The sequence below is a fragment of the Amblyomma americanum genome, chromosome 8 (assembly GCF_052857255.1).
Source record: "Amblyomma americanum isolate KBUSLIRL-KWMA chromosome 8, ASM5285725v1, whole genome shotgun sequence".
Classification (NCBI taxonomy): domain Eukaryota; kingdom Metazoa; phylum Arthropoda; class Arachnida; order Ixodida; family Ixodidae; genus Amblyomma; species Amblyomma americanum.
In genome coordinates this window covers 45125120-45152958 of record NC_135504.1, presented here as the reverse complement: position 1 = coordinate 45152958, position 27839 = coordinate 45125120, and the positions used below count along the sequence as shown (strand labels likewise).

Below are 27839 nucleotides of genomic sequence, written 5' to 3'. Positions count from 1 at the left end.
AAAAAACATTGTGAGTGACCGGACCTTAAAATTCCTTCATAAAAATAACAAATCAAACTATTATAATGCTTGCAGGTTTGGCTACAATGAAAACTGCATACCTTGCGAGTGCAACGGACGCAATTGCAAAAATGGAAAGTGCGAATGTGAAGATGGGAATTTATTGATCTGGGATGATGACATGAGACGATGTGCACGCTCAAAATCAGAATGTGCTGCGTCGACACATAATAGGTAACATTTGCAAAATAATGCGCCGGAGGTATAGACTGTATCAAGTCACCGTTCACATAAGCTCCGAATGACTAAACAAAAAAGATATCATATGCTTCTTTTTTTTTAGTTTGAATATTGTTTGTCTAGTATTAGATAGATATATGTGGTTCTCGGAGTGGTGCTAATGCAGCAACAAGGAAGATAGTAGAAGCTTTTACAATCAATCGTATTATTGGTGCCACGTGCAAGCAAAAAAAAAAACCAACTGAACTGGGCGGCGATAGCAACAAACGTGCTCGTCATTGGCCGAAGTTGACAATCACCGCCATTTTAGGGCGCGCTCAATTTGGAGCCCAGAAATATTTTTCATGATAGTCGTGGACAATCGTCTACTGCCATCCCGAGCAAAACAAAAGCTAACTGCCCTCGGCGAAAAAGATTTCAGATAACTCAGACGGTATGAATAGTTACGATAGCATAACCTTCATCTGGTGCATTTATAAAGGTACAATCACTATAAAGCTCACGGCACTCTCTTGTAGGACAACTGGTACCGAAGTTGCCCTAAGGCAGCAGGGTGACCACAGATCGAGGAAAGAATTTCGTGCCTGCCTAACTCTGCCCTTGTCATCTATTTCACTTGCTTGTAATCGGTAGTCGCGCCCTTGCAACAAGCCATAAAAAGCTTCCCTGTAAATCTATGCTTCAGCCAGAGGAGCTACGTTCCCGCAAACGGGCTGCCAGTGGAACCTAAAGAACTTGGATTCGCATCCATGACGCACCGAAAATCAAGATCTCTTGCAGCAGAAAACAGTGAAGTCCCCCATTTAATGCGTGTGTGCTGTTAGCTCCCCTTCTGGCTGCCGGTACAGTCAATTGTTTTCAGCTGCTTCTTCATAAGGGCGCCTGCATATGTTGCTAAAGATGTCCTGTCGGAATTTACGCATTATTTTTGTTTTCCGTAGCAACAAAAACAATCTAGTGAGAGTGTCTTGCGGAAGCATAATCAGACCTATAAAAGAGCACACAACGCTCAATGGGCATCCTTGCACAAGCCGTCAGTTGATGGGCAAACACCCCGAAGGAGGGCAATTAACTCTGACGAGCGGCAGTAACTTGGCACGATAATAATACTGATATTTTATAATGCTTTCTGGAGATGCAGATAACCCCAAGTGGCAGATTTCAATCTGAGAAAACAAGCTTTCCCCAGAAATACACACTACCGATGGCTTGCTTCGAAGAAAAAATACGACGCAACCATAAAAAAGCCCACTTTTTATCGTTCAGCATGTTCAGCATACAGGGCGGCGGTAGATGAAACAAGTTGCTAGGACGACTTCTTGCAGCATTTCTTTCACAACGGATAAAGGGAGTATAGAAACTTTGCCTAGCGTTAGGACCAACAGCTTAGACGTGCGAAAAACCGATTTGCAGCACAACTTAGTGATTTGATAAACGCGTCCGCTTTTGTCACTCATCCGTGCCACGATACCACCTTTCCATATTCAAACGAGAAGTGCACGCGGTGTGCTGGCGTGTCAAATTTTGCTACAGCATGACAGCTGCCGACATTCCTTTGCGTATGCGCGCTGAATGTGGGCCAATGGGAAAGGCTATTACAACGACAGCGTCCACAACGTCAGCTAGTGAGGCTATGCTTATGTCGCATGTAAAATGTCACGTCTAGACACATGTTTGGAATATTTACTTTTATACTGGTCACACATTAAATTTAGAGTTTTTCCATAGTGATTTCCCAAAACCGAATGCAAAATATTCGTTCTCACAGATTTCTACGCAGCAGATAGCCCTGAACGTGTTTTTAATCTTGTTGAAATCACATTATTACAGTTAACACTAGTTCAGTATGTTTCGGCCGTGTTGCTTTTATGAGAATAAAGGCTTATAAAATAAATGTATTTAGGATAGTGCCGGAGGAGACACAAGGGTTAGGAAAGGACTTGAAAATACATTCTAACAAATATTTACAGAATATAATGCCAATGCAGAAGTCATTAGCTCGCATCATGCAGCAAATATTTTTTGGAGGAGTGTTAAACACTGTTTAGATATGAGTGCTTTATACCTTTTTCACATTTTACTGCTTTTTTCACTTTCTGTAAACATTTCTCACGAGAGCGTGTTTTTTCTCGCAGCAAATTTCTTAACTCACTCATTTGCCTATGCTCTCCAAGATTTCCCTACGTTATTTTGAGTAACCACTACACTATCATTTACCAAGCAGATGTGGTTGGATGGAACACAAATTTTTCAAAGATTCACATTAACACGCGCAGCGCTTTTGTTTCTATTGAATTTGTAATGCATTAAGAATATCATCGCGCTGAATACGAACGTTGTATGTCAAAGATAACTTCCGGTTTCAGCAGAAAATCACTGCGGACGCTTGTAAGAATGACATTGGAAATACAGCGACGAGCCTCCTCTGGTCATGGGACATGATGATTTGAGAGCTGATGACAAACATTGCGGAACTAAGAACCATCACAACACAAGTTTTCAGTGTAGTAGTCGAAGTAATCATGCGGACCGAGTGAAATTATAACAGCGCCTGGAGTACGACAGAAGGAGCAAATTAACCGAAATGTGTGCAGTGTGTCTAGAGGTTCTTGAAAACCATTGTGAGTAACCGGATCTTAAAATTCCTTCACAAAAATAATAAATCAAACTATTTTAATGCTTGCAGGTTTGGCTACAATGAAAACTGCATACCTTGCGAGTGCAAGGGACGCAATTGCAAAAATGGAAAGTGCGATTGTGAAGATGGGAATTTACTGATCTGGGATGATGACATGAGACGATGTGCACGCTCAAAATCAGAATGTGCTGCGTCGACAAATAATGGGTAACATTGCCAAAATAATAATATAGAGTTATTCACCGGATCAAGACACCGTCGACATAAGCTCGGAGTGACTAAACAAACATATCATATGCTTGACTTTTTTTTTTGAATAATGTTAGTCTTGTTTGCTATAACAATATATTGTCAGTCGCCGCGGTGGCTGAGTGGTTATGGCGCTCGGCTGCTGGCCCGAAAGACGCGGGTTCGATCCCGGCCGCAGCGGTCGAATTTCGATAGAGGCGAAATTCTAGAGGCCCGTGTACTGTGCGATGTCAGTTCACGTTAAAGAACCCCAGGTGGTCGAAATTTCCGGAGTCCGTCACTACGGCGTCTCTCATAGCCTGAGTTGCTTTGGGACGTTAAACCCCTATAAAACAACCAAAATATATTTTCCTTCGAGTGGTGCTCATGCATCAGTATGGAAGAGAACAGAAGGTTTCACAAATAAGCGCATTATTGGTGTCACGTGCCCGCAAAGAAAGCAACTGAACTCTGTGACGATAGCAACAAACGAGCCTGTCATTCGCTGAAGTAGAGAATCACCGGCATTGTCGGGCGCGCTCAACTAGGAACCCACAAATCTCTTCCAAATTTATCGTGGACAACTGCCTAAAAACATCTCGAGCAAATCGAAGCTAATCGCCCTCGGCAAAAAACATTTCAGATAAGTGGCTCGGTATGAATTGTTACGATATCATTATCTTGATCCGGTGGATTTATTCATGTACAATGAGTATAAAGCTTGCGCCATTTTCATGTACGACGACTGGCAGCGAAGTTTCCATAAGGCAGCAAGGTGACGACAGATCGAGGAACTTGATTCCTGCCTGCCTAGCTATTCCTTTTGTCGTCTAATTCTGCTGGTTGATATCGGCAGTTGCGCGCTTGAAATAACGCACAAAAAAACATCGCTGTAAATCAATACTTCTACCATCCAAGCGACGTTCCCATGCACGCGCCGTCAATGGAACCTGGAGAACTCGGATGCTCATCCTTGTCGCCCTGAAAATCAAAATCTAATGCAGCAGAGCAGAGCAGCGAGGACTCGGTTTCATGCTTGCCTGTTTTTAACTACCGCTTCTGGCTGCCGGCACAGTCAACCATTTACAACTGCTCCGCTGTAATGCGACTTTATGCTTTACTTGATGTCCAATCACCATCCCCGCACGATTTCGATTCCTGTTAGCAACAAAAACGATCCAGTGGTAGTCTGTTGCCGAGACGTAACCAGACAAAGGAGCAGAAAATGTAAGAAGCTTTCCTGGTCAAACCGTCGGTTGATGATGGACCACCAGGAAGAAGGGCAACTCTTGCGCGCGGCAAAAACGTGGCCAGACGATAAAACTCATTTTGTATAATGCTTTCTAGAGATATGGATAACCCCTAGTGACAGATTTAAATATGAGTAAGCAAGCTTTCCCCCAAATACACACTACTGATTGCTTGTTTCGAAGCAAAAATAAACGTGACCAACAGAACGCTATTTTTTTTATCTTTCAGCATGTTGAGCATGCAGGGCGGCGGTAGATGAAACAAGTTGCTAGGACGACTTCGCGCAGTGTTTGCCTAGAAACGGATCAAGGGAGTATAAAAACCTAGACTTGCGGTAGGCATAACAATCCAGACATGTGAAAAACCGAATTGCTGCACAATGTTTTGTGATATGATAGGCGCGTCCTCTTTTGTAATTCATCCCTGCCACAATAGAATCTTTCTTTATTCAAAGGAGAAAAAGTGAACCTGGTGCATTGGGTTGTGAAAATTTGCGGAAACATGAATGCTGCGATTTTTACTTTGTGTATCCGCGCTGAATGGGAGCCAATGGGAAAAGCTAGTACACCTACAGCGTCCACTACTTCAGCTAGGGAGTCTAGGCTTATGTAGCATGTAAAATGTCATGTTTACACACATCTTTGGTTAGAGACGCGAAAGAAGACACCGTACAAGGCAGAAAGACGGGCTGGAGCGCTACTCAAAAGTCATTTATTCGAAGGCAACACGCACAAATATATACCGTCTTACACGCAAGGAATAATATTTCCTTCAAAGTTGATATGATAGCGAACGGGTTAAAAAATTGTTCTCAGCCTTGTACAAAAATATGGACGTGTCGCTGAAGCACATGCTTCTTTTCATTGAAATAAAAAAGCTTCGATTACTTCCCTAGCTTCTGTATTCTTGCTTTTTGAGAGAATTCGCACACCGCAAAAACATGGCTGACAATTGCGTGACGGTCAGAATCTTATATTCTTAGGCATATTTGGGCCTTCTTTATCTTGCTCAACGTTTCTTCTGTGTTCCTTGATTCGTTCGTTAACGCAGCGCCCAGTTTGCCCTTTAGTTTCATCTTAAAATAGTTTCTCAGAAAGAGCAGCCCGGGAAAATGAAAATGAGTTTTCGCCTGTCAAAGTGAAAGCTATGAAATTTAAGAACAGAGCTGTTGCAATCTGCGAGCATTTCGGGTTAGGCTGTCTTGGTAAACAGTGCCCATTGCCAGAGTAGTGCATTGAAAGTGTTCTTTTCGGTGAAAACACACAAGCAAGGAATGGCCTTTAGAACTATTGTTACCGAAAAGTGGTCATGGCAGAGGCCGCTTAGCCAGTTCTTGCTGGAAAATTTGGGTAAGCTGTATGTAGAAGACCACCTTTTACAAAAAAAAACCCGATGAAGTTTTTTAATTCTTATAATCGCATCGTGTTGTTGGACGCGCATTTTCGGTAGATGTTGTGGGTTTATTTTATTTTGTTCCCCACGAAGCCTAGTTCACTGCTGTCAGAGAGTCCATTTAAAGTAAAGACGGTATTTCTTTTCAAACTTCTGCGGGTGTGTCCATCGAGCATTTTTTTAACCCTTCTACAGTTTAACTTACAATCCACCTTCGTAACATTTCACGAGCAGTGTTTCCTGCAGAAAGCTGGCATATGTATAGGCTCCTCCTGTGTTGCACCTGTTTTGTGTATTATTTTTCTTTCTCAAATATATAAAGTTTTGCACTAGGTTTTACCAGCTAGCAACGTCTTTAAAGTGTTCAGATATGTGGGCGGATTTTTAATCGTTTTTACTAAGGACGGAAGTTTGAACTCCGAGGAAAGTGTGTGCCATGTTTTATCCTTATTTAGACAGCATGGAAACGGCTTAAGGTTTACTTTGAAGAACCTGGAGTAATGTTTTACAGTTTTTAGATCATAGTATTGAGTTTTGCGAGGAACATGTTTGTTGGGCGTATGCTCTGCGCGAAAAAAAAGTGGCTTCTGGCTTATGACTCTGCTCATTCCAAGCTATTTCAAAGGGTGACTGCTTCGCTTTGCCTCGAATTTTCTCTCAGAAAGTCATGCTCTCACAAGATACACCTAAGTTTTCAAAAGCAATTGTCCTCAGCTGGGTTCCATGGTTCGCTCGTAACGGCGGTCGCTAAAAGCCTGCTACAAAAGATGAAGAGAAAGGCTGTGAGAGCTGGGGAAGATGAACCTCGAGAAGAGGTCTCGCGACCTGTGGTGGCGCCCTACGTGCACCAATTAGCCCACAACTTTTTTGGCATGGTGTGCCGCTTGACTATTTCAGCCCCAGAAAAGATCGGAAGCCTACAATCTCGTATTGAAAGAGGACACAAAGAAGAGACAGGGTGTGGCGCCAAACATGTGCGATCGTTCATGAAGTGCGCCGAAGGTGTCTGCGAAATTCCCCTCTCCTGCGGCCGCTCCTATATAAGGAGAACTGGGCGCTGCGTTAACCAGCGAAGCAAGGAACACAAAAGAAACGTTGAGCAAGATAAAGATGGCCCAAATATGCCTAAGTATATAAGATCCTGACCGTCACGCTCTTGTGAGCCATGTTTTTCCGCTGCGCGAATTCTCTCAAAAAGCCAAGATACAACAGCCAGGGAATTACTAGAAGTTTTTTTTATTTCAAAGAAAGAAAGCAAGTGCGTCAGCGACACGTCCATATCCTTGTATAACGCTGAGAACAATTTTTTCACCCGTTCGCTATCATATCAACTTTGAAGATGATAGTATTCCTTGCGTGTAAGGCGGTATGTATTTGTGCGTGTTGCGTTCGAATACATCAGTTGTGAGTGGCGGTTCCTCCCGTCTTTCTGATTTGTGTTGTGACTTGTTTTGCACCTGTAGCCAAAGATGAACAGTTCCAGCTTGCCCAGCAAGACGTTCTTTTAAGTCTAGACACATGTCTGAAATATCTGCATCAATCTTGGTCACACATTAAATTTAGAACTTTTCCGTAGTGATTTCTTAAAGCCGAATGCAAAATATTCGTTCTCAAAAACACTTTTACGCAGCAGTTCGACTTAAACGTGTGCTTTATCGCGTTGAAAGCACATTATTACAGATAATACTAGTTCTGAATGCTTCGGCAGTTTTGCTTTCAAGGATAAACGCTTTGAAAATTAATGTATTAAGGAAAATGCAAGAAGGGTCACAAAGGTTAGAAAGGGAGTTGAAAATTTACTGTAAGAAATATTTGCACAATATAATGCAAATGCATCAATTGTTATCAGCATATCCACAAACGAAATCCTTATCTCGACCGCAGCGGCTGCGTTTTTATGGAGGAAAAACGCTAAGGCGCCCGTGTGCTGTGCGATGTCAGTGCACGTTAAAGATCCCCAGGTGGTCGAAATTATCTCCGGAGCCCTCCACTACGGCACCTCTTTCTTCCTTTCTTCTTTCACTCCCTCATTTCCCCTTCCCTTATGGCGTGGTTCAGGTGTCCAATGATATATGAGACAGATACTGCGCCATTTCCTTTCCCCCAAAAAAACCAATTATTATTATTATCTCGCATCATGCTGCAAAATATTTATAGAAGTGTTAAACATTGTTCAAAAACAGCGTTGTTTTTATCGTTTTCTCATTTTGCAGGTTTTTTTACTCTTTGTAAATGTTTACCAAGAGAACGTGTTTTTTTTTTCTCAGCAACTTTGTTACCTCACTCATGTGCCTATGCTTTCCAAGATTTCCAAGATTATTTTGAAAAACCACTGCAATTTCATTTACCTAAATGGAATACAAATTTTTCAAAGGTGTCACGTTGACACGCTCAGCGCTTTTATTTCTGTTGAACTTGTAATGCTTTAAGAAATAATTGCGATGAAGATGAACGTTGTATGTAAAAGACCACTTCCGGTTTCAGCAGACAATCACTACGGACGCTTGTAAGTATGACACTGGAAATTCAGCGACGAGCCTCCCATACTCATGGGACATGATGATAAGAGAGGTGCTGACAAATATTGCGGAAATAAAATCTATAACAACAGGAGTTTACTGCGTAAAAGTGAAAGCCATCGTACGGATTGAGTGAAATCGTAACGGCGCCTGGAGCACCCCAGAAGAAGGAAACTAACCGAAATGCGTGCAGTCTGTTGTGAGGTTCTTGAAAACCATTGTGAGTAACCAGACCTAAAATTGCTTCACATATAAATAAATAAAGCTATTTTAATCTTTTTAGATTTGGCTACAATGAAAACTGCATACCTTGCGAGTGCAGTGGACGCAATTGCAAAAAGGGAAAGTGCGAATGTGAAGATGGAAATTTACTGATCTGGGATGTTGACATGAGACGATGTGCACGCTCAAAATCAGAATGTGCGGCGTCGACACATAAAAGGTAACATATTCAAAATAATGCGCTGGATGTATTGACCAGATCAAGTCACCGTTGACATAAGCTCCAAATGACCTAACAAAAATGAGACCCTTTGATTCTATCTTTTTTTTGTTTGAATATTGCTTGTCTTGTTTTCGATAGATATATGTTGTTCTCGGAGTGGTGCTAGTGCAGCAGCAAGGAAGATAGTAGAAGCTTTCACAATCAATCGTATTATTGGTGTCACGTGCAAGCAAAAAAAAAACAACTGAACTGGGCGGCGATAGCAACAAACGTGCTCGTCATTGGCCGAAGTTGACAATCACCGCCATTTTAGAGCGCGCTCAATTTGGAGCCCAGAAATATTTTTCATGATAGTCGTGGACAATCGCCTACTGCCATCCTGAGCAAAACAAAAGCAAATTGCCCTCGGCGAAAAAGATTTCAGATAACTCAGACGGTATGAATATTTACGATAGCATAACCTTCATCTGGTGCATTTATAAAGGTACAATCACTATAAAGCTCACGGCACTCTCTTGTAGGACAACTGATACCGAAGTTGCCCTAAGGCAGCAGGATGACCACCGATCGAGGAAAGAATTTCGTGCCTGCCTAGCTCTGCCTTTGTCATCTATTTCACTTGGTTGCAATCGGTAGTCGCGCCCTTGCAACAAGCCATAAAAAGCTTCCCTGTAAATCTATGCTTCAGCCAGAGGAGCTCCGTTCCCGCAAACGGGCTGCCAGTGGAACCTAAAGAACTCGGATTCACATCAAGATCTCTTGCAGCAGAAAACAGTGAAGTCCCCTATTTCATGCGTTTGTGCTGTTAGCTCCCCTTCTGGATGCCGGTACTGTCAACCGTTTTCAGCTGCTTCTTCATAAGGGCGCCTGTATATGTTGCTAAAGATGTTCTGTCGGAATTTACGCATTATTTTTGTTTTCCGTAGCAACAAAAACAATCTAGTGAGAGTGTCTTGCGGAAGCATAATCAGACCTATAAAAGAGCACACAACGCTCAATGGGCATCCTTGCACAAACCGTCAGTTGATGGGCAAACATGCCAAAGGAGGGCAATTTACTCTGACGAGCGGCAGTAACTTGGCACGATAATAAAACTGATATTTTATAATGCTTTCTGGAGATGCAGATAACCCCAAGTGGCAGATTTAAATCTGAGAAAACAAGCTTTCCACCGAAATACACACTACCGATGGCTTGCTTCGAAGAAAAAATACGACGCAACAAATAAATCCTACTTTTTATAGTTCAGCATGTTCAGCGTACAGGGCGGCGGGCGATGAAAAAATTGCTAGGACGACATCGCGTAGCGTTTGCCAAACAACGGATCAAGGGAGTATAGACACCTAGCCTAGCACTAGGAACAACTTAGACGTGCGAAAAACCGATTTTCAGCACAACTTAGTGATTTGATAGAGCGTCCCTTTTTGTAACTCGTACGTGCCACGATAGCATCTTTCCATATTCAAACGAGAAGTGAACGCGGTGTGCTGGCTTGTCAAATTTTGCTACAGCATGACAGGTGCCAACATTCCTTTGCGTATGCGCGCTGAATGTGGACCAATGGGAAAGGCTATTACAACGACAGCGTCCACTACGTCCGCTAGTGAGGCTATGCTTATGTCGCATGTAAAATGTCCCGTCTAGACACATGTTTGGAATATTTACATTAATTTTGGTCGCACTTTAAATTTATAGTTTTTCCGTAGTGTTTTCCCAAAACCGAATGCAAAATATTCGTTCTCACATACACTTTTACGCAGCAGTTTGCCCTGAACGTGTGTTTCATCTTGCTGAAATCACATTATTACAGATGACACAAGTTCATTATGCTTCGGCCTTGTTGCTTTTGATGAGAATAAAGGCTTATAAATTAAATATATTAACGATAGTGCCAGAGGAGTCACAAAGGTTAGGAAAGGACTTGAAAATTCGTTCTAAGAAATGTTTTCAGAATATAATGCCACTGCAGAAATCATTATCTCGCATCATGCTGCAAATAATTATAGAAGGAGAGTCAAACCTTGTTTAAAAATCCGTGTTTTGTTATTTTTTTCTTGTTTTTCTGTTTTTCTTCTCTTCTTTTAAACATTTCTCACGGAAACGTGTTTTTTCTCGAAGCAAATTTCTTACCTCACTCATTTGCCTATACTCTCCAAGATTTCATAAGGTTATTTTGAGTAACCACTGCACTTTCATTTACCAAACAGATGAGGTTACATGGAATACAAATTTTTCAACTATGACATGTTGACATGCGGAGCGCTTTTAGTTATCTTGAACTTGTAATGCTTTAAGAATATCATCGAGTTGAATATGAACGTTGTATGTCAAAGACAACTTCCGATTCCAGCAGAAAATGACTACTGACGCTTGTGATAATGCAACTGGAAACTCAGCGAGGCGCCTCTCGTGATCATGGGACATGATGATTAGAGAGCTGCTGACAAACATTGCGGAACTAAAGGCCGTTACAACGGGAGTTTCAGTGTAGTAGTCGAAGCAATCATGTGGACCCAGCGAAATCGTAACAGCGCCTGGAGTACGCCAGAAGAAGCTAATTAGCCGATATGCGTGCATTGTTATTTGAGGTTCTTAAAAACCACTGTGAGTAACCGGACCTTATTTTCCTTCGCGCAATAATAAATCAAATTACTTTTTTGCTTACAGGTTTGGCAACAATGAAAACTGCATACCTTGCGAGTGCAACGGACGCAGTTGCAAAAATGGAAAGTGCGAATGTGAAGATGGGAATTTAATGATCTGGGATGTTGACATGAGACGATGTGCACGCTCAAAATCAGAATGTGCAGCGTCGGCAAATGATAGGTAAGATCGCCAAAATAATGCGCTATATTTATTCGCCGGGCCACGTCACCGTCGACATAAGCTCTGAGTGACAAAACGAGCATATCATATTCTTGACTTTTTTGTTTTGCATATTGTTAGTCTTTTTTGGTATAGAAATCTTTTTTTCCTTCGAGTGGGGTGAATGCAGCAGTATGAAATATAGCAGAAGGTTTCACAAATAAGCGCATTATTGGTGTCACGTGCCCGCGAAGAAAGCAACTGAAGTCGGTGGCAATAGCAACACGCGTACTAGTCTTTCGCCAAACTGGAGAATCCCCGACATTATTATGCGCGATCAATTAGGAGCCGGCAAATCTCTTTCAAGAGCCATCTCGAGCAAATCAAAGCTAATCGCCCTCGGCAAAAAAAAAACATTTCAGGTAATTCAGTCGGCATGAATCGCTACGATAGTATAACCATGAACGGGTGGATTTATTCATGTCAATGAGTATAGAGCTTGCGCCATTCTCATGTAGGACGACGGGTAGCGAAGCAAGGTAACGACAGATCAAGCAATGAGTTTCGCTCCTCGTGCCTAGCTATTCCTTTGTCGTCTAATTCAGCTGGGTGTAATCAGCAGTTGCACGCTTGAAATAACCCACATAAAACATCGCTGTAAATCAATACTTCCACCATCCAAGCGACGTTCCCATGCACGCGCCGTCAATGGAACCTGGAGAACGCGGGTGCGCATCCATGACGCACTGGAAATAAAAATCTTTTGCAGCAGAGCACAGCGAAGACCCGGTTTTATGCTTGCCTGTTTCGAACTTCCGCTTCTGGCTGCCGGTACAGTCAACCATTTACAACCGCTTCGCTGTTTTATGCTTTACTTGATGTCCAATCGCCATCCCCGCACCATTTCTAATCCTGATAGCAACAAAAACGATCCAGTGGTAGTCTGTTGCCGAGACGTAACCATACAAAGGAGCAGAAAAGTGTAAAAAGCTTTTCTAGTCAAACCGTCGTTTGTTGGTCGGGCCACCAGGAAGAAGGGCAACTCTTACGTGCGGCGAAAACATGGCGAGATGATAAAACTGATTTTGTATCATGCTTTCTAGATATGTGGATAACCCCTAGTGACAGATTTAAATATGACAGTACAAGCTTTCCCCCCAAATACACAATACCGATTGCTTGCTTCGAAGCAAAAATTAACGAGACCAAAAGAAGGCTATTTTTTTATCGTTCAGCATGTTCATCATAGAGGGCGGCGGTAGATGAAACAAGTTTCTAGGACAACTTAGCGCAGCGTTCGTATAAATATGGATCAAGGGAGTGTAGAAACGTACACTGGCGATAGGAATAACTGCTCAGACATGTGAAAAACCGAATTGCTGCGCAATTTTTTTGTGATCTGATAGGCGCGCCCTCTTTTGTGATTCACCCTGAAACAATAGCACCTTTTCCTTTGCAACGGATTAAAGTGCACGCGGTGTGTTGGGTTGTAAAAATTTCCGGCAAAATGACAGCTCACAGCTACGAATTTTCCCATGTGTATGCGCGATGAGTTTGGGCCAATGGGAAAAGCGATTACAACGACCGCGTCCACTACGTCAGCTATCGTGGCTAGGCTTATGTCGCATTTAAAATGGCATGTCTAGACACAAGTTAAGAACATTTGTTTCAAGAATTTTTGCGTAGTGATTTCTTAAAACCCGAATGCAAAATATTCGTTCTCACAAACACTTTTACGCAGCAGTTTGCTTTCAACCTGTGCTTCATTTTGCTGAAAGCGCATTATTACATATAACACTAGTTCTAGATGTTTGATGATGATGATGATGATGATGATGGGTTTTTATGACGCATGGGCATATATGGCCAAAGAGCGCCATGACACAAGGTATCTTTCAAATTCACAAGGTGGGGTCAAAGACCCATTTCCCAAGCATTTCACCCTAAATAAGCCGAGCACCAGACCATGGGAAAGCTTGTACCCATTGTATCACCGGTGGGTACCCGGCGGCACTGAGGATCGAACGCCGCACCTCCCGCATGCGAGACGGATGCTCAACCACTTGCCCACCGCTGCGGTCTCTAGATGTTTGGGCAGTGTAGCTTTCATTAGAATAAGCGCTTATAAAAATAAATCTATTAGGTAAAGTGGCGGAGTAGTTACATAGTTAGGAAGCGAGTAGGCAATTCGCAGTAAGAAATATTTTCAGATTATACTGTCAATGTGAAAATCATTATCTCGCATCATGCTCCAAATATTCAAAAGAGCTGTGCTAAACATCATTTAGAAACTGCACTGTGTTATTTTTTGCTCATTTTACAATTGTTTTTTTAGTTTTTGTAAACGTTTGTCGCGGGAACGTGTTTTTTTCTGTTAGCAAATTAGTTACCTCACTCATTTGCCAATGCTTTCTCCGAGATTATTTTGAGTAACCACTGCACTTTCATGCTTGGATATAATAAAAAAATTTCAAAGATCTCATATTGACACGCGCAATGCTTTTCTTTCTCTTCAGCTTGTAATTGTTTGAGGATATCAACAGGTTGAATATGAACGCTGTATGTGTAAGACAACTTACGGTTGCAGCAGAGAATCACAACGGACGCTTGTAAGCATGCCATTGGAAATTCAGCGAGGAGCCTCCTCTGGTCATGAGACATGATGATTAGAGAGCTGCTGGCAAACATTGCGGAACTAAAGGCCATCACAACAGGAGTTCACTGTGTAGTAGTGGAGGCAACCGTACGTATCGAGTGAAATCGTAACGGCGCCTGGAGCACCCCAGAAGGAGGAAATTTACGGAAATGCGTGCAGTGTGTTATGGTGTTCTTGCAAACCATTGTGACCAACGCAACCTAAAATTGCTTCATATGTTAATACCTCAAACTATTTTAGCGGAATATAAAAAAGCCGAATTTTGACGACGTATTCGGCCGGCCTACGGTACGCAAGCTGAGCGTTGAGCAACGTCTGCGTGCTCGGGAGCAGCTGCCTGGCGAACACTCAACCAGTTATATTGAGCGGCGAATGCAGAAACTGAACATTCTCGCTCTGCAAATCGCTGCAGCAATAATGGGTACTAAATGGCAGGGCTCGGTGAGTAACGAGGAAAAAGAGCCCGCTGAACTAGAGATGAACTTGAATAGGACAAATTGCCGGGCTAGTTGGTAATGATCCATTCTTGTTGACAGCGCGTTAAAGCACAGGGACAGAAGAAACACAGAGGACGACGTCACAGTCGCTGAACCAGCAGATCTGGGGGGCACTATTTTGCGGCGAATGCAGAAACTGCACATTCTCGCTCTGCAAGTCGCTGCAGCAATAATGGGTACGAAATGGCAGGGCTCGGTGAGTGACGAGGAAAAAGAGCCCGCTGAACTAGAGATGAACTTGAATAGGACAAATTGCCGGGCTAGTTGGTGATGATCCATTCTTGTTGACAGCGCGTTAAAGCACAGGGACAGAAGAAACACAGAGGACGACGTCACAGGCGCTGAACCAGCAGATCTGGGGGCAATATTTTGCGGCGAATGCAGAAACTGAACATTCTCGCTCTGCAAGTCGCTGCAGCAATAATAGGTACTAAATGGCAGGGCTCGGTGAGTGACGAGGAAAAAGAGCCCGCTGAACTAGAGATGAACTTGAATAGGACCTCGTCACTCACTTTTCCTCGTCACTCACCGAGCCCTGCTTTTAGTACCCATTATTGCTGCAGCGACTTGCAGAGCGAGAATGTTCAGTTTCTGCATTCGCCGCAAAAAATTGCCCCCAGATCTGCTGGTTCAGCGCCTGTGACGTCGTCCTCTGTGTTTCTTCTGTCCCTGTGCTTTAACGCGCTGTCAACAAGAATGGATCATTACCAACTAGCCCAGCAATTTGTCCTATTCAAGTTCATCTCTAGTTCAGCGGCCTCTTTTTCCTCGTCACTCACCGAGCCCTGCCATTTAGTACCCATTATTGCTGCAGCGACTTGCAGAGCGAGAATGTTCAGTTTCTGCATTCGCCGCAAAATATTGCCCCCAGATCTGCTGGTTCAGCGCCTGTGACGTCGTCCTCTGTGTTTCTTCTGTCCCTGTGCTTTAACGCGCTGTCAACAAGAATGGATCATTACCAACTAGCCCGGCAATTTGTCCTATTCAAGTTCATCTCTAGTTCAGCGGGCTCTTTTTCCTCGTCACTCACCGAGCCCTGCCATTTAGTACCCATTATTGCTGCAGCGACTTGCAGAGCGAGAATGTTCAGCTTCTGCATTCGCCACAAAATATTGCCCCCAGATCTGCTGGTTCAGCGCCTGTGACGTCGTCCTCTGTGTTTCTTCTGTCCCTCTGGTTTAACGCGCTGTCAACAAGAATGGATCATTACCAACTAGCCCGGCAATTGGTCCTATTCAAGTTCATCTCTAGTTCAGCGGGCTCTTTTTCCTCGTCACTCACCGAGCCCTGCCATTTAGTACCCATTATTGCTGCAGCGACTTGCAGAACGAGAATGTTCAGTTTCTGCATTCGCCGCAAAATATTGCAACCAGATCTGCTGGTTCAGTGCCTGTGACGTCGTCCTCTGTGTTTCTTCTGTCCCTGTGCTTTAACGCGCTGTCAACAAGAATGGATCATTACCAACTAGCCCGGCAATTTGTCCTTTTTAAGTTCATCTCTAGTTCAGCGGGCTCTTTTTCCTCGTCACTCACCAAGCCCTGCCATTTAGTACCCATAATTGCTGCAGCGACATGCAGAGTGAGAATGTTCAGTTTCTGCATTCGCCGCAAAATATTGCCCCCAGATCTGCTGGTTCAGCGCCTTTGACGTCGTCCTCTGTGTTTCTTCTGTCCCTGTGCTTTAACGCGCTGTCAACAAGAATGGATCATTACCAACTAGCCCGGCAATTTGTCCTATTCAAGTTCATCTCTAGTTCAGCGGGCTCTTTTTCCTCGTCACTCACCGAGCCCTGCCATTTAGTACCCATTATTGCTGCAGCGACATGCAGAGCGAGAATGTTCAGTTTCTGCTTTCGCCGCAAAATATTGCCCCCAGATCTGCTGGTTCAGCGCCTGTGACGTCGTCCTCTGTGTTTCTTCTGTCCCTGTGCTTTAACGTGCTGTAAACAAGAATGGATCATTACCAACTAGCCCGGCAATTTGTCCTATTCAAGTTTATCTCTAGTTCAGCGGGCTCTTTTTCCTCGTCACTCACCGAGCCCTGCCATTTAGTACCCATTATTGCTGCAGCGACTTGCAGAGCGAAAATGTTCAGTTTCTGCATTCGCCGCAAAATATTGTCCCCAGATCTGCTGGTTCAGCGCCTGTGACGTCGTCCTCTGTGTTTCTTCTGTCCCTGTGCTTTAAAGCGCTGTCAACAAGAATGGATCATTACCAACTAGCCCTGCAATTTGTCCTATTCAAGTTCATCTCTAGTTCAGCAGGCTCTTTTTCCTCGTCACTCACCGAGCCCTGCCATTTAGTTCCCATTATTGCTGCAGCGACTTGCAGAGCGAGAATGTTCAGTTTCTGCATTTGCCGCAAAATATTGCCCCCAGATCTGCTGGTTCAGCGCCTGTGACGTCGTCCTCTGTGTTTCTTCTGTCCCTGTGCTTTAACGCGCTGTCAACAAGAATGGATCATTACCAACTAGCCCGGCAATTTGTCCTATTCATGTTCATCTCTAGTTCAGCGGGCTCTTTTTTCTCGTCACTCACCGAGCCCAGTTATATTGAGGATGTGGTGGACCTGTGCAAACGTGTAGATGCTTCGATGCCCGAGCGCTGCAGGATCTACCGCATCCTGAAGGATATCGGCGACGACGCTTTCCAGATGCTTCTGGCCAAAAATCTATCAACCGTCGTCCATGTCAATGCGCAATGGCAGAGCTACGACGAACTCCGCAAGCACCGTCTTCTCACTCGCTCTCCACTCTCGCGCCCGGCGCTTCTGGTGTCCTTGACATCTGACTCCGACCAGCCGCCACTGCTCCCCCATATCCGGCAGTTTGTTCGCGAAGTTGCTCGTCAGCTCTCTCTCTCGTCCACCCCAGTCCTGACGCTGCCTCTCCTCTTGCGTCTTCGCTACAGCTTGTCATCCGAGAACAAGTCGCCGAAGCTCTCTCCTAGGCTACCTGAAGTTCCTTCCGTCCCTCCTTTGACGTACGCCGGCGCCGCGGCACATTATAGCCCCTCCACTCCTGTGGCGGCGCCCTTGACGTAGGCCTGTGCTGCGCCCGGCACCGGCTCCAGCAGCGGCTCCGCTTCCTCCTCCCTCTTCCCACGTTACTACCCTTGGCGCACACAGGACAATCGTCATATATGCTGTTTATGTGGTTTCCCCGGAAATGTCACCTGCCTTTGTCGTCGCCACATTGTCGCTCCTCCAGTGGTTCCGCCTTCTGCCGGCTCACCTCAGCTGATCCGTCCTGCTCCACCTCTGGAAGCCTACGCCACCGACCAGCGTCCGCATACGGCTCATCCCCACGTCGCCGTTCACTGTAACCTATGCGCCGTCGCCCTACGTCCTCTGACGAGGGAAACTAAGTGCCGTAGTTCCAGAGGCAAGAACTGCGTGCTCTTCGAATAATTCAAGGCCTCATCGTTCTCCCACGAATATTCTAGTGGTTTCTATCGACGGTCTGTCTGTGTCCGCGCTTGTCGGCACGGGTGCTGCTGTGTCAGTGATTGATGAAAGACTGTGCCGTCGCTTACGGAAAGTGGCAACGTCATTTTCTGGTTTGTCGCTTCGCACTGCAGCAGAAGAGAGGATCGCACCTTTGGCCGCAAGCACAGCGCGGGCCGTCATTGCGCATATTTTGTACTCTGTCGAATTCTTGGTCCTGCTGTCTTGTTCCCACGACGTGATTCTCGGGTGGAGCTTCCTGTCAAAAAATAACGCCGTCGTAGATTGCGCCCTGGCTGAGGTCGAATTTTCTACCGTTGTGTGACGAACTGGCCGACGACCTCCATTTAGAGTGTCCCGAGAAGCTATTCAGCGCTTCAGGCTTCAGCGCTTGTATCCCTCTCGTGTCCTGGCATGCCAGACGTCACAATTTTATTTACGCCGTCTTCTTTTGTTCACCGGAAATTCCTGCCGCTGCCGTCTACTGATCTCGATGCTCACGGGAGTCTGACGAAGATGCCTATCTACAATCCGTCTCCCTGCCCGCTTACCCTGCTGCGTGGCGAGTCTCCTGGACCAATTCAACCTGCCCTCCTTCTCGCTGACCTGGATGCCGCCGTGACCTCCCGGATTTCCTCCATCAACCCTCTTTGTTCTGATTCGGCACCTGTTCCGTTGCCCGACGCCTTCTTCCAAGCCGCCATCAATGACGCTCTTCCTTCCGCCCACCGGACGCAGCTGTCAGCCATTCTGCACACGTTTCGCTCCACTTTCGACGTCCCCCGCACTCCTCTAGGCTGAAGTTCTACCGTCGCTCATCGCATTGAGAACGGTTCTCACGCGCCTTTTACACAGCGGCCATGTCGTGTGTCGGCGGCAGAGTGCCACGAGATTAGCAAACATGCTGCACCGTGGCGTCATCCGTCCGTCTCACAGCCTTTGGTCTTCGCCGGCGGTACTTGTAATGTAGAAACATGGTTCAATCCGATTTTGTGTCGATTACCGCCACCTCTACAAAATTACCCACGACGACAATTACCTTTATCCCGGCATTGACGACGCTCTTAAATGCCTCCAAGGCGCTGAGTACTTTTTGTCCCTTTACCTACGGTCCGGCTACTGGCAAGTACAGACGGCTGCACCTGACAGAGATCAGCATTTGTTACATCCGACGGCCTCTACGAGTTCAGTGTGGTGCCATTCGGCCTGTGCAACGCGTCCGCCACATTCGACAGGATGATTGACAACATATTGATGAAGCTCAAGTGGCGGACCTGCCTCTGCTGCTTGGGCGACATTTTTGTCTTTTCCGCCAATTTCACCACGCACCTCGCACACTTACGGCAGGTAAGCGCATCTCGAGAAGTGCCACTTCGACGCTCTGACCATTTTGAGGCACATCGTATCCAAAGAAGGCGTTCTCCCTGATACAGCCAAGCTCCGTGCTGTGCCGCAATTTCCTAAAGCGGTTAGACTCAAGCAACTTCGATGCTTCATAGGTTTGTGTTTCTATTTTCGGTGCTTCGTACGCAATCTCGCGTCGATCATTGCGAAGCTGACGAAGCTACTTGCTGGAAACAATGACATGTCTGGCTGGTCGGCCGAGTGCGACGAAGTGTTCACTACTCTGCACCATCTTTTGACTTCGCCGCCAGTACTCCGACACCATGACAAAACAGCACCTACACGGATGCGAGTGGCGCTGGCCTCGGAGCTGTCTTGGTTCAGCGAAAAGATGGGTTTGAATGCGTAGTTGCGTATGCCAGTCGCGTGCTTACCAAAGCTGAATCTAACTATTCTGTTACTGAAAAAGAATGTTTAGCTGTTGTATGGGCGCTCACAAAATTCCGGCCACACCTGTACGGCCGCCGGTTTGACGTCGTCACGGACCACCACGCACTCTGCTGGTTACGTCTATTAAAGATCCATCCGGTCGCCTCTCTCGATGGGCTCTTCCCTTTCATGAGTTTCACATCCGTGTCATCTACCATTCTGGCCGTAAGCACATGGACGCCGACGCTTTGTTTCAGTCTCCCCTTCCCAGCGACGCTGCCTGCTCCTCAGCGACAGATCCCGTACTTTCGTGTCTTACCATCGCTGATATGCCTAAGAAATAGCGGAAAGACCTGTGGCTTGCGTTCCTTATAAGCGCCGTGTCTTCATAACAAATCGTTGCGCCTTCTAGAACTTTACGGCGTCAAGCTCCGCACTTTGACCTCCGGGACGGCCTTCCATACCGCCGCAACTACATTCCTGATGGTCGGCGGTGGCTTCTCGCGATTCCCCCGCATTTAAGATCCGAAATTTGGGCCTCTTACCACGTCGACCATCAGTGTGCAATCTGCTGTGCGATCCAAAAGAACTTCTCAGCGTTACAATTGGCGCGGCACGTACGCCTATATTCGAAAATACGCTCGATCTCCGCTCCCCGTGTGACCGGCACATTGCAACCACTCCCTCGCCCGACACGCCCTTTCGATTGCATTGGCGTGGACCTTTACGGCCAGCTTCCCTATATGGTCACTGGGAACCATTGGATTATCGTCGGCGTCGAACACCTCGCCCGGTATGTTGAGACAGCCGTCCTTCCTGCTGCTACTGCCCGCGAAGTTTCTGTGTTCCTGTTGCATCAATTTGTTCGTCGCCACGGCGCGCCGCGCGAGCTGCTAAATGACTGAGGCCGAGTCTTCCTTTCCCAAATTGTTGAAGCTCTGCTTACCGAATGTCGCGTCGTACATCGAACAACCACTGCCTACCGTCCTCAAACTAAAGGGCTGACCGAGCTCTTTAATCGTACTCTCGGAGATATCCTCACGATGTATGTCGCAGCAGATCAGACCAACTGGGACGCTGTCCATCCTTTCGTGACGTACGCGTACAACACCGCCACGCAGTAAACCACCGGTTTTACCCCTTTCTTCCTGCTGTATGTGCGTGAGCCGTCGTCCACGATGGACATAATCTTACCATACGCTCGTGAAGCCTCCGAGTGGACTCCTCTCTACGAAGTCGCAAAGCATGCAGAGGAATGGCGCCAGTTGGAGCGATCTTTTACCTCGGAATCCCAAGGCCGCCAAAAGCATTGTCACGATAACGATAACAGGCAACACGTTTTTCCGGTTGGATCCCTAGTTTGGCTCTGGGCTCCAGGCACACTACCAGGATTGTCGTCAAAATTCCGTACAGAATACCACGGCCCTCATCGCGTCGTCCAGCAAACGTCGTCAGTGAATTACATCGTGGAGCCGCTCAACCTGTCTTCAGACTTGCGTCATCGCGGCCGAGAAACTATCCACGTTAGCCGCCTGAAAACCTACTACTACCCGCTGATCTTGTCCTCGCCATAGATCGCCAGGGTGGCTCTTCGTTCCCGGGGCAATTGTAGCGAACCATGACGTCCGCGCCTGAAGCGCCTAGGCAGATCGCTGACAAAGCGCCGATGAAAGACGGAGCGCCGCCGTGCTGCACGAGATTGCTTCGGCTGGACTGGAGATCTTCTGCGCTGCCCGCCGTTCTGCTTTATGTTTTGTGTGGCCCACCGTGAGCTCTATCTCCTGTTTTACTTGGGAAAAAAAACCCTTTCACCTCGAGTTCTGACCCCAGACCCTGTTCTTGGCCACTTCGACCATACTGCACACACCATTCTAAACACAGAGGTTAGCGGCCACTGCCATGGCGCTGTCCTGCAGCGTGATAGCCCTTCTCGCGAGAGTTATTACGTTCGCCAGCTTCACTCTGACACGTGTGGAACATAACTATAACATCACTGAACAAGAATGTCTTTCCATCGGTTGAGCAGTTCTTAAATTCCTCCCCTGCCATTATTTTTATCTAAGAATATTGGACTTGTTTAGACAAAGCAATTTGTCCGATATTTCCTCTCGCACTTCTAACGCGATAACGTAAAGGGTCCTGTGTCGCAGAAGCGCTAGCGTGATCGTCTTTGGCCGCGAACCAAAAATTCACGAAAATTCACCCGAGGAGCTACCTAGGGGCAGATAGGCCAGCTAACTTTCTGACCTTTTCAGGTCGCCACAACTTGCTCAACAGACTGTGGGCAGACTGTCTAATGTGACAAGTGGAAAATGAATAAAATAATTCGTTGCGAAAGGTTGTTCTAGGAGAGAAACCTTGGGCTCACAAGGGCCACCGGTGGAAACACCTGCCATCGCAGGGCAAACCCCACCAGGAGTGGCATGAAGCCTCTCAGGGATCTGGAACTGTAAAATACACACTAAACACGAATTACACGAGATGGGTGGTGACCCCCGCCATCCGAAGCAAGTAAGGAGAAAAAAAAACTGGGGGACGCTCAAGGCTAGTTTTTAAGAGTGGGACGCGGCAGCGTGTTGCAGGGTTGCCAAGGGGTCCACGGAACGCTATCGCCCGTTCGCCGCGACGCCTTGCCCGTTGGACAATTTGAGGAAAGGAAATGGCGCCTGTCTCGCCTATCTCGGTGGACACCCCAACGGCGCTGTACGAGAAGGAAGGAAAATTTTAAAATGGTTTTTGGGGGAAGGAAATGGCGCAGTATCTTTCTCACATATCGGTGGACACGTGAACTGCGCCGCGAGGGAAGAGAAAAAGGAGGGATGAAAGAAGAAAGGAAGAAAGAGGTGTCGTAGTGGAGGGCTCCAAAATAATTTCGACCACATGGGAATATTTAACATGCACTGAAATCGGACAGCACGCACATGCTTTGTGTTTCACCTCCATCGAAACGCGGCCTCCGCGGCCGGGTGTGTATTTTGTGAGAGAAAATAATAATAATAATAATAATAATAATAATAATAATAATAATAATAATAATAATAATAATAATAATTGGTTTTGGGGGAAAGGAAATGGCGCAGTATCTGTCTCATATATCGTTGGACACCTGAACCGCACCGTAAGGGAAGGGATGAAGGAGGGAGTTACAGAATAAAGGAACACGGAGGTGCTGTAGTGGAGGGCTCCGGAATAATTTCGACCACCTGTGGATCTTTAATGTGCACTGGCATCGCACAACACACGGGTGCCTTAGCGTTTTGCCTCCATAAAAACGCAGCCGCCGCGGTCGGGTTCGAACCCGGGAACTCTGGATCAGTAGACGAGCGCCCTAACAGCTGAGCCACCGCGGCGGGTAAGAGATGAAATAAAGATGAAATAAAAGTTGATTTTAACGGCAGGAAATGACGCCTTTCTCAAATATCTTGGTGGACACCGAAAGGCATATTTCCGACGCGCGGTGCCGACTACTAGAACTACTTAGACGCCGACGGCTTTTCAACCGAACGAGCAGTATACGCTGTCGCATTGAACAGGTACGGCAATGAGATGAAGCGAGATCGAAGCTCTGCTTCGGTTGATTGACACGCGCCGGTGGGAACTGTGATTTGTTGTATACCTCTACAGTCCAAGAAAATTTTCGTGTCGTCGTCGTCAGCAAAAAACGCAAGTTTAGAAATTGGATGCTACTCCGAGTGGAAAACTACGCAATAGCATAGTAACTGCATATCATAGTGATCATAAAGCAGTTGTAATATAAAAAATTCAAATATATATAATCAATATATATTAAAAAATAAAAATTAAAAACGGATATAAAAAGTCTAATATAGACAATGAAGAAGAAACAAATAAAAAGAAAAAATAAACAAGAAAAATTAAAAAATACATAACAGGTAAACCTTTGAAATCAGGCATACAGCATGAAGCTCAGTATTAGTTTTCATTAAGCAAAAACACAAAACAAACATCAAAACTACATAATGGATGATAAGGCACCTGTGAACAATGGCAACACCTCCTGGCGCGTTCCGGTAAACAATTCGTTTGCAGCTTCTTCGAAAGAAGTTGACGTCATTCGAAGCCCTTGGGTGAAGTGAAAACCGCATATAGTATGATAACGGCGCCTGCAAACCATGCGAAGCACGTTACTGCTCCCCGCATGTGCTTCCCGCTAAACATTGCGGCTGCGTTTTCGTGTCGTTGTCGTAAGCAAAAACTGCCAGGCTAAAAATTGAATGCGAAAAGCATATCTGCTTTGAACATAGGCATACAGCTCAGGTGCATTTCACTTGTCTCTGGTTTCACTCTTTGTAGAGCCACGTGTGTGAATTTTAAAGTGACGTCGCAATGGGTAATAGGGAGTCGTTTTACAGCTACTTTGCCAACCACCTTTACAGTGTGAATTAGAGCTTCATCTGATTTACATAATTCCCGAACGAAGTGGAAAGTTTCGTTTTCGGCAGGGGATACGTGAACATGGAGCGTTTTTATGTTTTTAGGAATACATTGAGCATTTCTACGTCTGCAGGTCCCGTTGGCCTGCTCTCGACACCGACTCCCGGTGACGAGAAAAACGCCTGCCGCCAGGGATCTGGACCCGCGAGATATTTCGCACGCGGCGTCCGGTGAGACCGGAAGCGGCGGCTGGTTCGGCCAACAGTAGCGTAGAATGTCCTTTTTTTTTGGCTTGACTGTGTGCACCTGTCGCCGCCATCATGGTCACCTTGGCCTACAATGTGCTCAGTAATTCTCGCAATGAAATATTATCAATGAAATAAACACTCGATCAAGCACCTAATGTTGCTTTTTTGATAAAACACGACATAATATTGCAACGATATACCTGTGTTTCCTTTCTAAGCAAAAGTAGTCGAAGAAAATCGTGTGCCGGTATCCGCAACTGAGCGCGCATCTAAAGGTAGGCGACGTTATGCTTTCGATTACGCAGTTCTTTATAGATAGCCATGCACGGATCCCAATAGTAGCACAGTAGTCTCGAAATTAACACTTTCGTAATTATACAGAAACTCAGCGTCGCTCCTCTCAAAGGCCTTCCCGCCCAGCGGTATTTTTCACTTGTTGATCACATCTGCTTGCGCGGCGAGAAATAGCAGATCTCGCACTAAACCAACTGGGCGTCGCGCCGCAGCGACGTATTCTGCCGCGAGAACTTCGAAAAAAAAAGAACATGGCATATATTCCCGCATTGAGGCTGAGCGCTTTTACACATGGTCTGGTTTTACGGCGGCAAGTCAGCGATTTTCGCCCGACGGCGAGTGCTCAACGCCTGGCGTCACGAAAACTGCTGGCCGCCGCCGACGTGGACGCGCGAGATATTTGACGCGGGACGTGCGGTAAGACCGGATGCGACGGCTGATGCGGCCAATAGCAGCACAGAAAGTCCGCTGTTTTTCACTCCTTTTACGGTTCTTTAAGGTAATTGCGTTTAAACATCTTTCCGTGATTCTTAAATCGTGTTTTTGAATTCAAGCCATATTTCATCAGTTAGCATGGCGGGCCAATGAGAAAAGTCCCTGTGCACTTTTACACTGTCTGTCGCTTCTCTGGGTGAGTAATCTGGAAATCGGGTCATAAATTTTGTCGCAATGACCATGCTTCAACTAGAACAATATGGTTATCAATGAGAATAAGATATTAATGAGCCAAAGAAGTCTACAAAGCTACAGAAGCCGAAATAATCTGAAGCCTAATGATGAAGTAAAAGCGGTGGACGAGCTGCACTTCCTGCAGGTAACGAAAAAATTTCCTTCCAATCCACAGAAACAGCTTTATTTGAGGGTAAGGTAAGGGCAAATTTGTTGAAGGAGAATAGTGAGAAAAAAAACTAGCTACCCCGTATAAGCAGCACCTAACAACCGCGACATTACCGCAATCTTCGAATAACGCCAACATATTCTCATTAGTAATGAAAGCGGTAACTAAGGAGTAGCAAAAACAGGCTGATCACTCACTCCCTTCAATTATCATAGGCGTCGATAACAAAATAAGAGAAAACTTAATCTTAATTGAACCAAATGAGCATGCCGCCTTTCGTTAAATCTTTCAGACGAAAGGCCACATTAACACTATAAATCAAAGCACAAAGAAATGCCTAGAACATTCTCAAACTTTATATTTAGACTTTTAGGATTATAAGAAAGCACTGGCATAGGAGAGGCGTATGCAAATGCACCAGAAAATACCGCAGTGCCAGAGCAACTACAGTGCTTCGCTGGGAAAGTGATAAAATACCGATAAGGAGAGGTGTCAGGCGCGGAGACACTGTATCTCCGGTATTTTTACCTGATGTTTTCTGGAGGTATTCACAGAGTATTAATGTAAATAATTGCGGATAAAAGGTAATAGAGAATATCTTAGTAATATGCGCTTCATTGATGGCACCACCTTGCTAAGTAGGAGAACGATTTGCGACTCATGAACGAGAACCAAGACAGGTAAAACAGAAAGGCGCGTCTAAAAACAGTGAAAAAGCTCTGAAGTCATTATTACCGTCTCGGAGGTGTACAAATGTTTACAATACGCTGCGGAGCGTTAGAAGTTGCAAGGCAATTAATCTACTTGAGGCAAATAGTGGCCACAGTTGGTAACCATTTCAGTGGAGTAACATGAACGAAAAAATGCATTTGGTGTACTTGCATATGGCAGACAGTTCAATGTTAAAAGTGGCAGATTAAAAAAACTGCCAGAGGCAAACTATTCCCCGCCTTGGTTAGTGCCTAACGCGAGCGGTGACTTTGCTTGATCGAATAGATTTTCTGTTTTCACTCACTATTTTCACTATTTCACTGGATGGCCCGAATCAAATCGCACACTTTTCACGCCGTTGTGTGTGATAAGTGCCTGTAGAGTTTTACCACGCTGTGCCTGCACTTCCTGCGAAAATTGCAGCTGAGATGCGCGACCTCATTAGTGCTCCGCCGGCCACTAATAACACTCAACTGGTCACTAATAATTACCGTCGCTAATAGCACCATTGTGACTTACGATGCACACGCCGTCACTTTAAGCACTGAAATGTTGCGTCTGTTTATGTGGGTTTTCCTTGAAGCGGGTGTGTCTTGCCAAATTCATGGCGCAGATTGTCTTCCTCTATTGGAGCAGCTCGTGGGCGTGGCCAGAAAGGGACTTGTCGTTGGTAAAACACACCACGCGGTGCAACGTACAGCTGTCGTAAGCAATGTTATCAACAGGCTGCCTACATCGGCCTAAGAGCAGACTCGACGAGTTTGCAGGCTTGCTTCGGCCGCCCAACCTCTTGACGCCAGTCAGACAGGACGGTACTCACCGCAATATAAACACAAGACCACCTATGCACGTTCGTTTAATATACCTCACGCCCGATGGACTCCAGATTGCCTGAGCATAATTTGACCATATAGCCGAGCTTGGCGTTAGGGGACCATCATAAATCCTTGGGCGTCTCCCCTTCATATGGTGCACAAGAAGTCCCCGGGTGACTGGAGGCCCAGCGGTGAGTACTGCTTTTTGAACGGTGCCGCAGTCCCCGATTGTCATGTGCTGTCTAACATCCAAAACTTTACGCCACCATTTCATGAAGCAAGCATTTCTACTAAGGCAGACCTCATCAAAGCGTATCAGCAGCTACCTGTTATGCCCTCGGACATTCCCAAGATAGCCATCAAACCGCCGGTTAGCTTTATTTAATACCCGCCGATGCCCGCTCCCACTTGCAGCAACGCTCATCCTTTCCGGCTTTTAGGCACACTGTCATGCGAAATATTCCGTTTTGTTCTGCGTACATCCATGATCTTCTCGTCTTTAACAGAAACGCAGACGAGCACCTTACACGCCTTAGGTGGCTCTTCGAACTCCTTGCCCAGTATTGTCTGGCCGTGAGTAAGGCGAAGTGTGCGTTCGTCATTCCGAATTCTGTCTTTCCTGAACACCACGTTCATCACAATAGCATCTGG

The 27839-nt window shown here is 45.8% G+C and overlaps 1 protein-coding gene across 4 annotated transcripts in view; it reads left to right on the top strand.

Annotated features, from left to right (window-relative positions):
- The window catches only part of LOC144100283 (laminin-like protein epi-1), a 55353-nt gene extending 30673 nt beyond the window's left edge, over positions 1-24680 (top strand). For 2 of the 4 annotated variants that reach the window (XM_077633276.1, XM_077633273.1), the window contains 5 exons: positions 76-234; positions 2927-3085; positions 8552-8710; positions 11381-11539; positions 24416-24680. In XM_077633276.1, the coding sequence (XP_077489402.1) occupies positions 76-234; positions 2927-3085; positions 8552-8710; positions 11381-11539; positions 24416-24452 (673 nt within the window). In that variant the 3' untranslated portion in view covers positions 24453-24680. The remainder of the gene's footprint in view (positions 1-75; positions 235-2926; positions 3086-8551; positions 8711-11380; positions 11540-24415) is intronic. The other 2 variants (XM_077633275.1, XM_077633274.1) reach the window with 2 other exon arrangements.
- The last annotated feature ends 3159 nt before the right edge of the window (positions 24681-27839 follow it).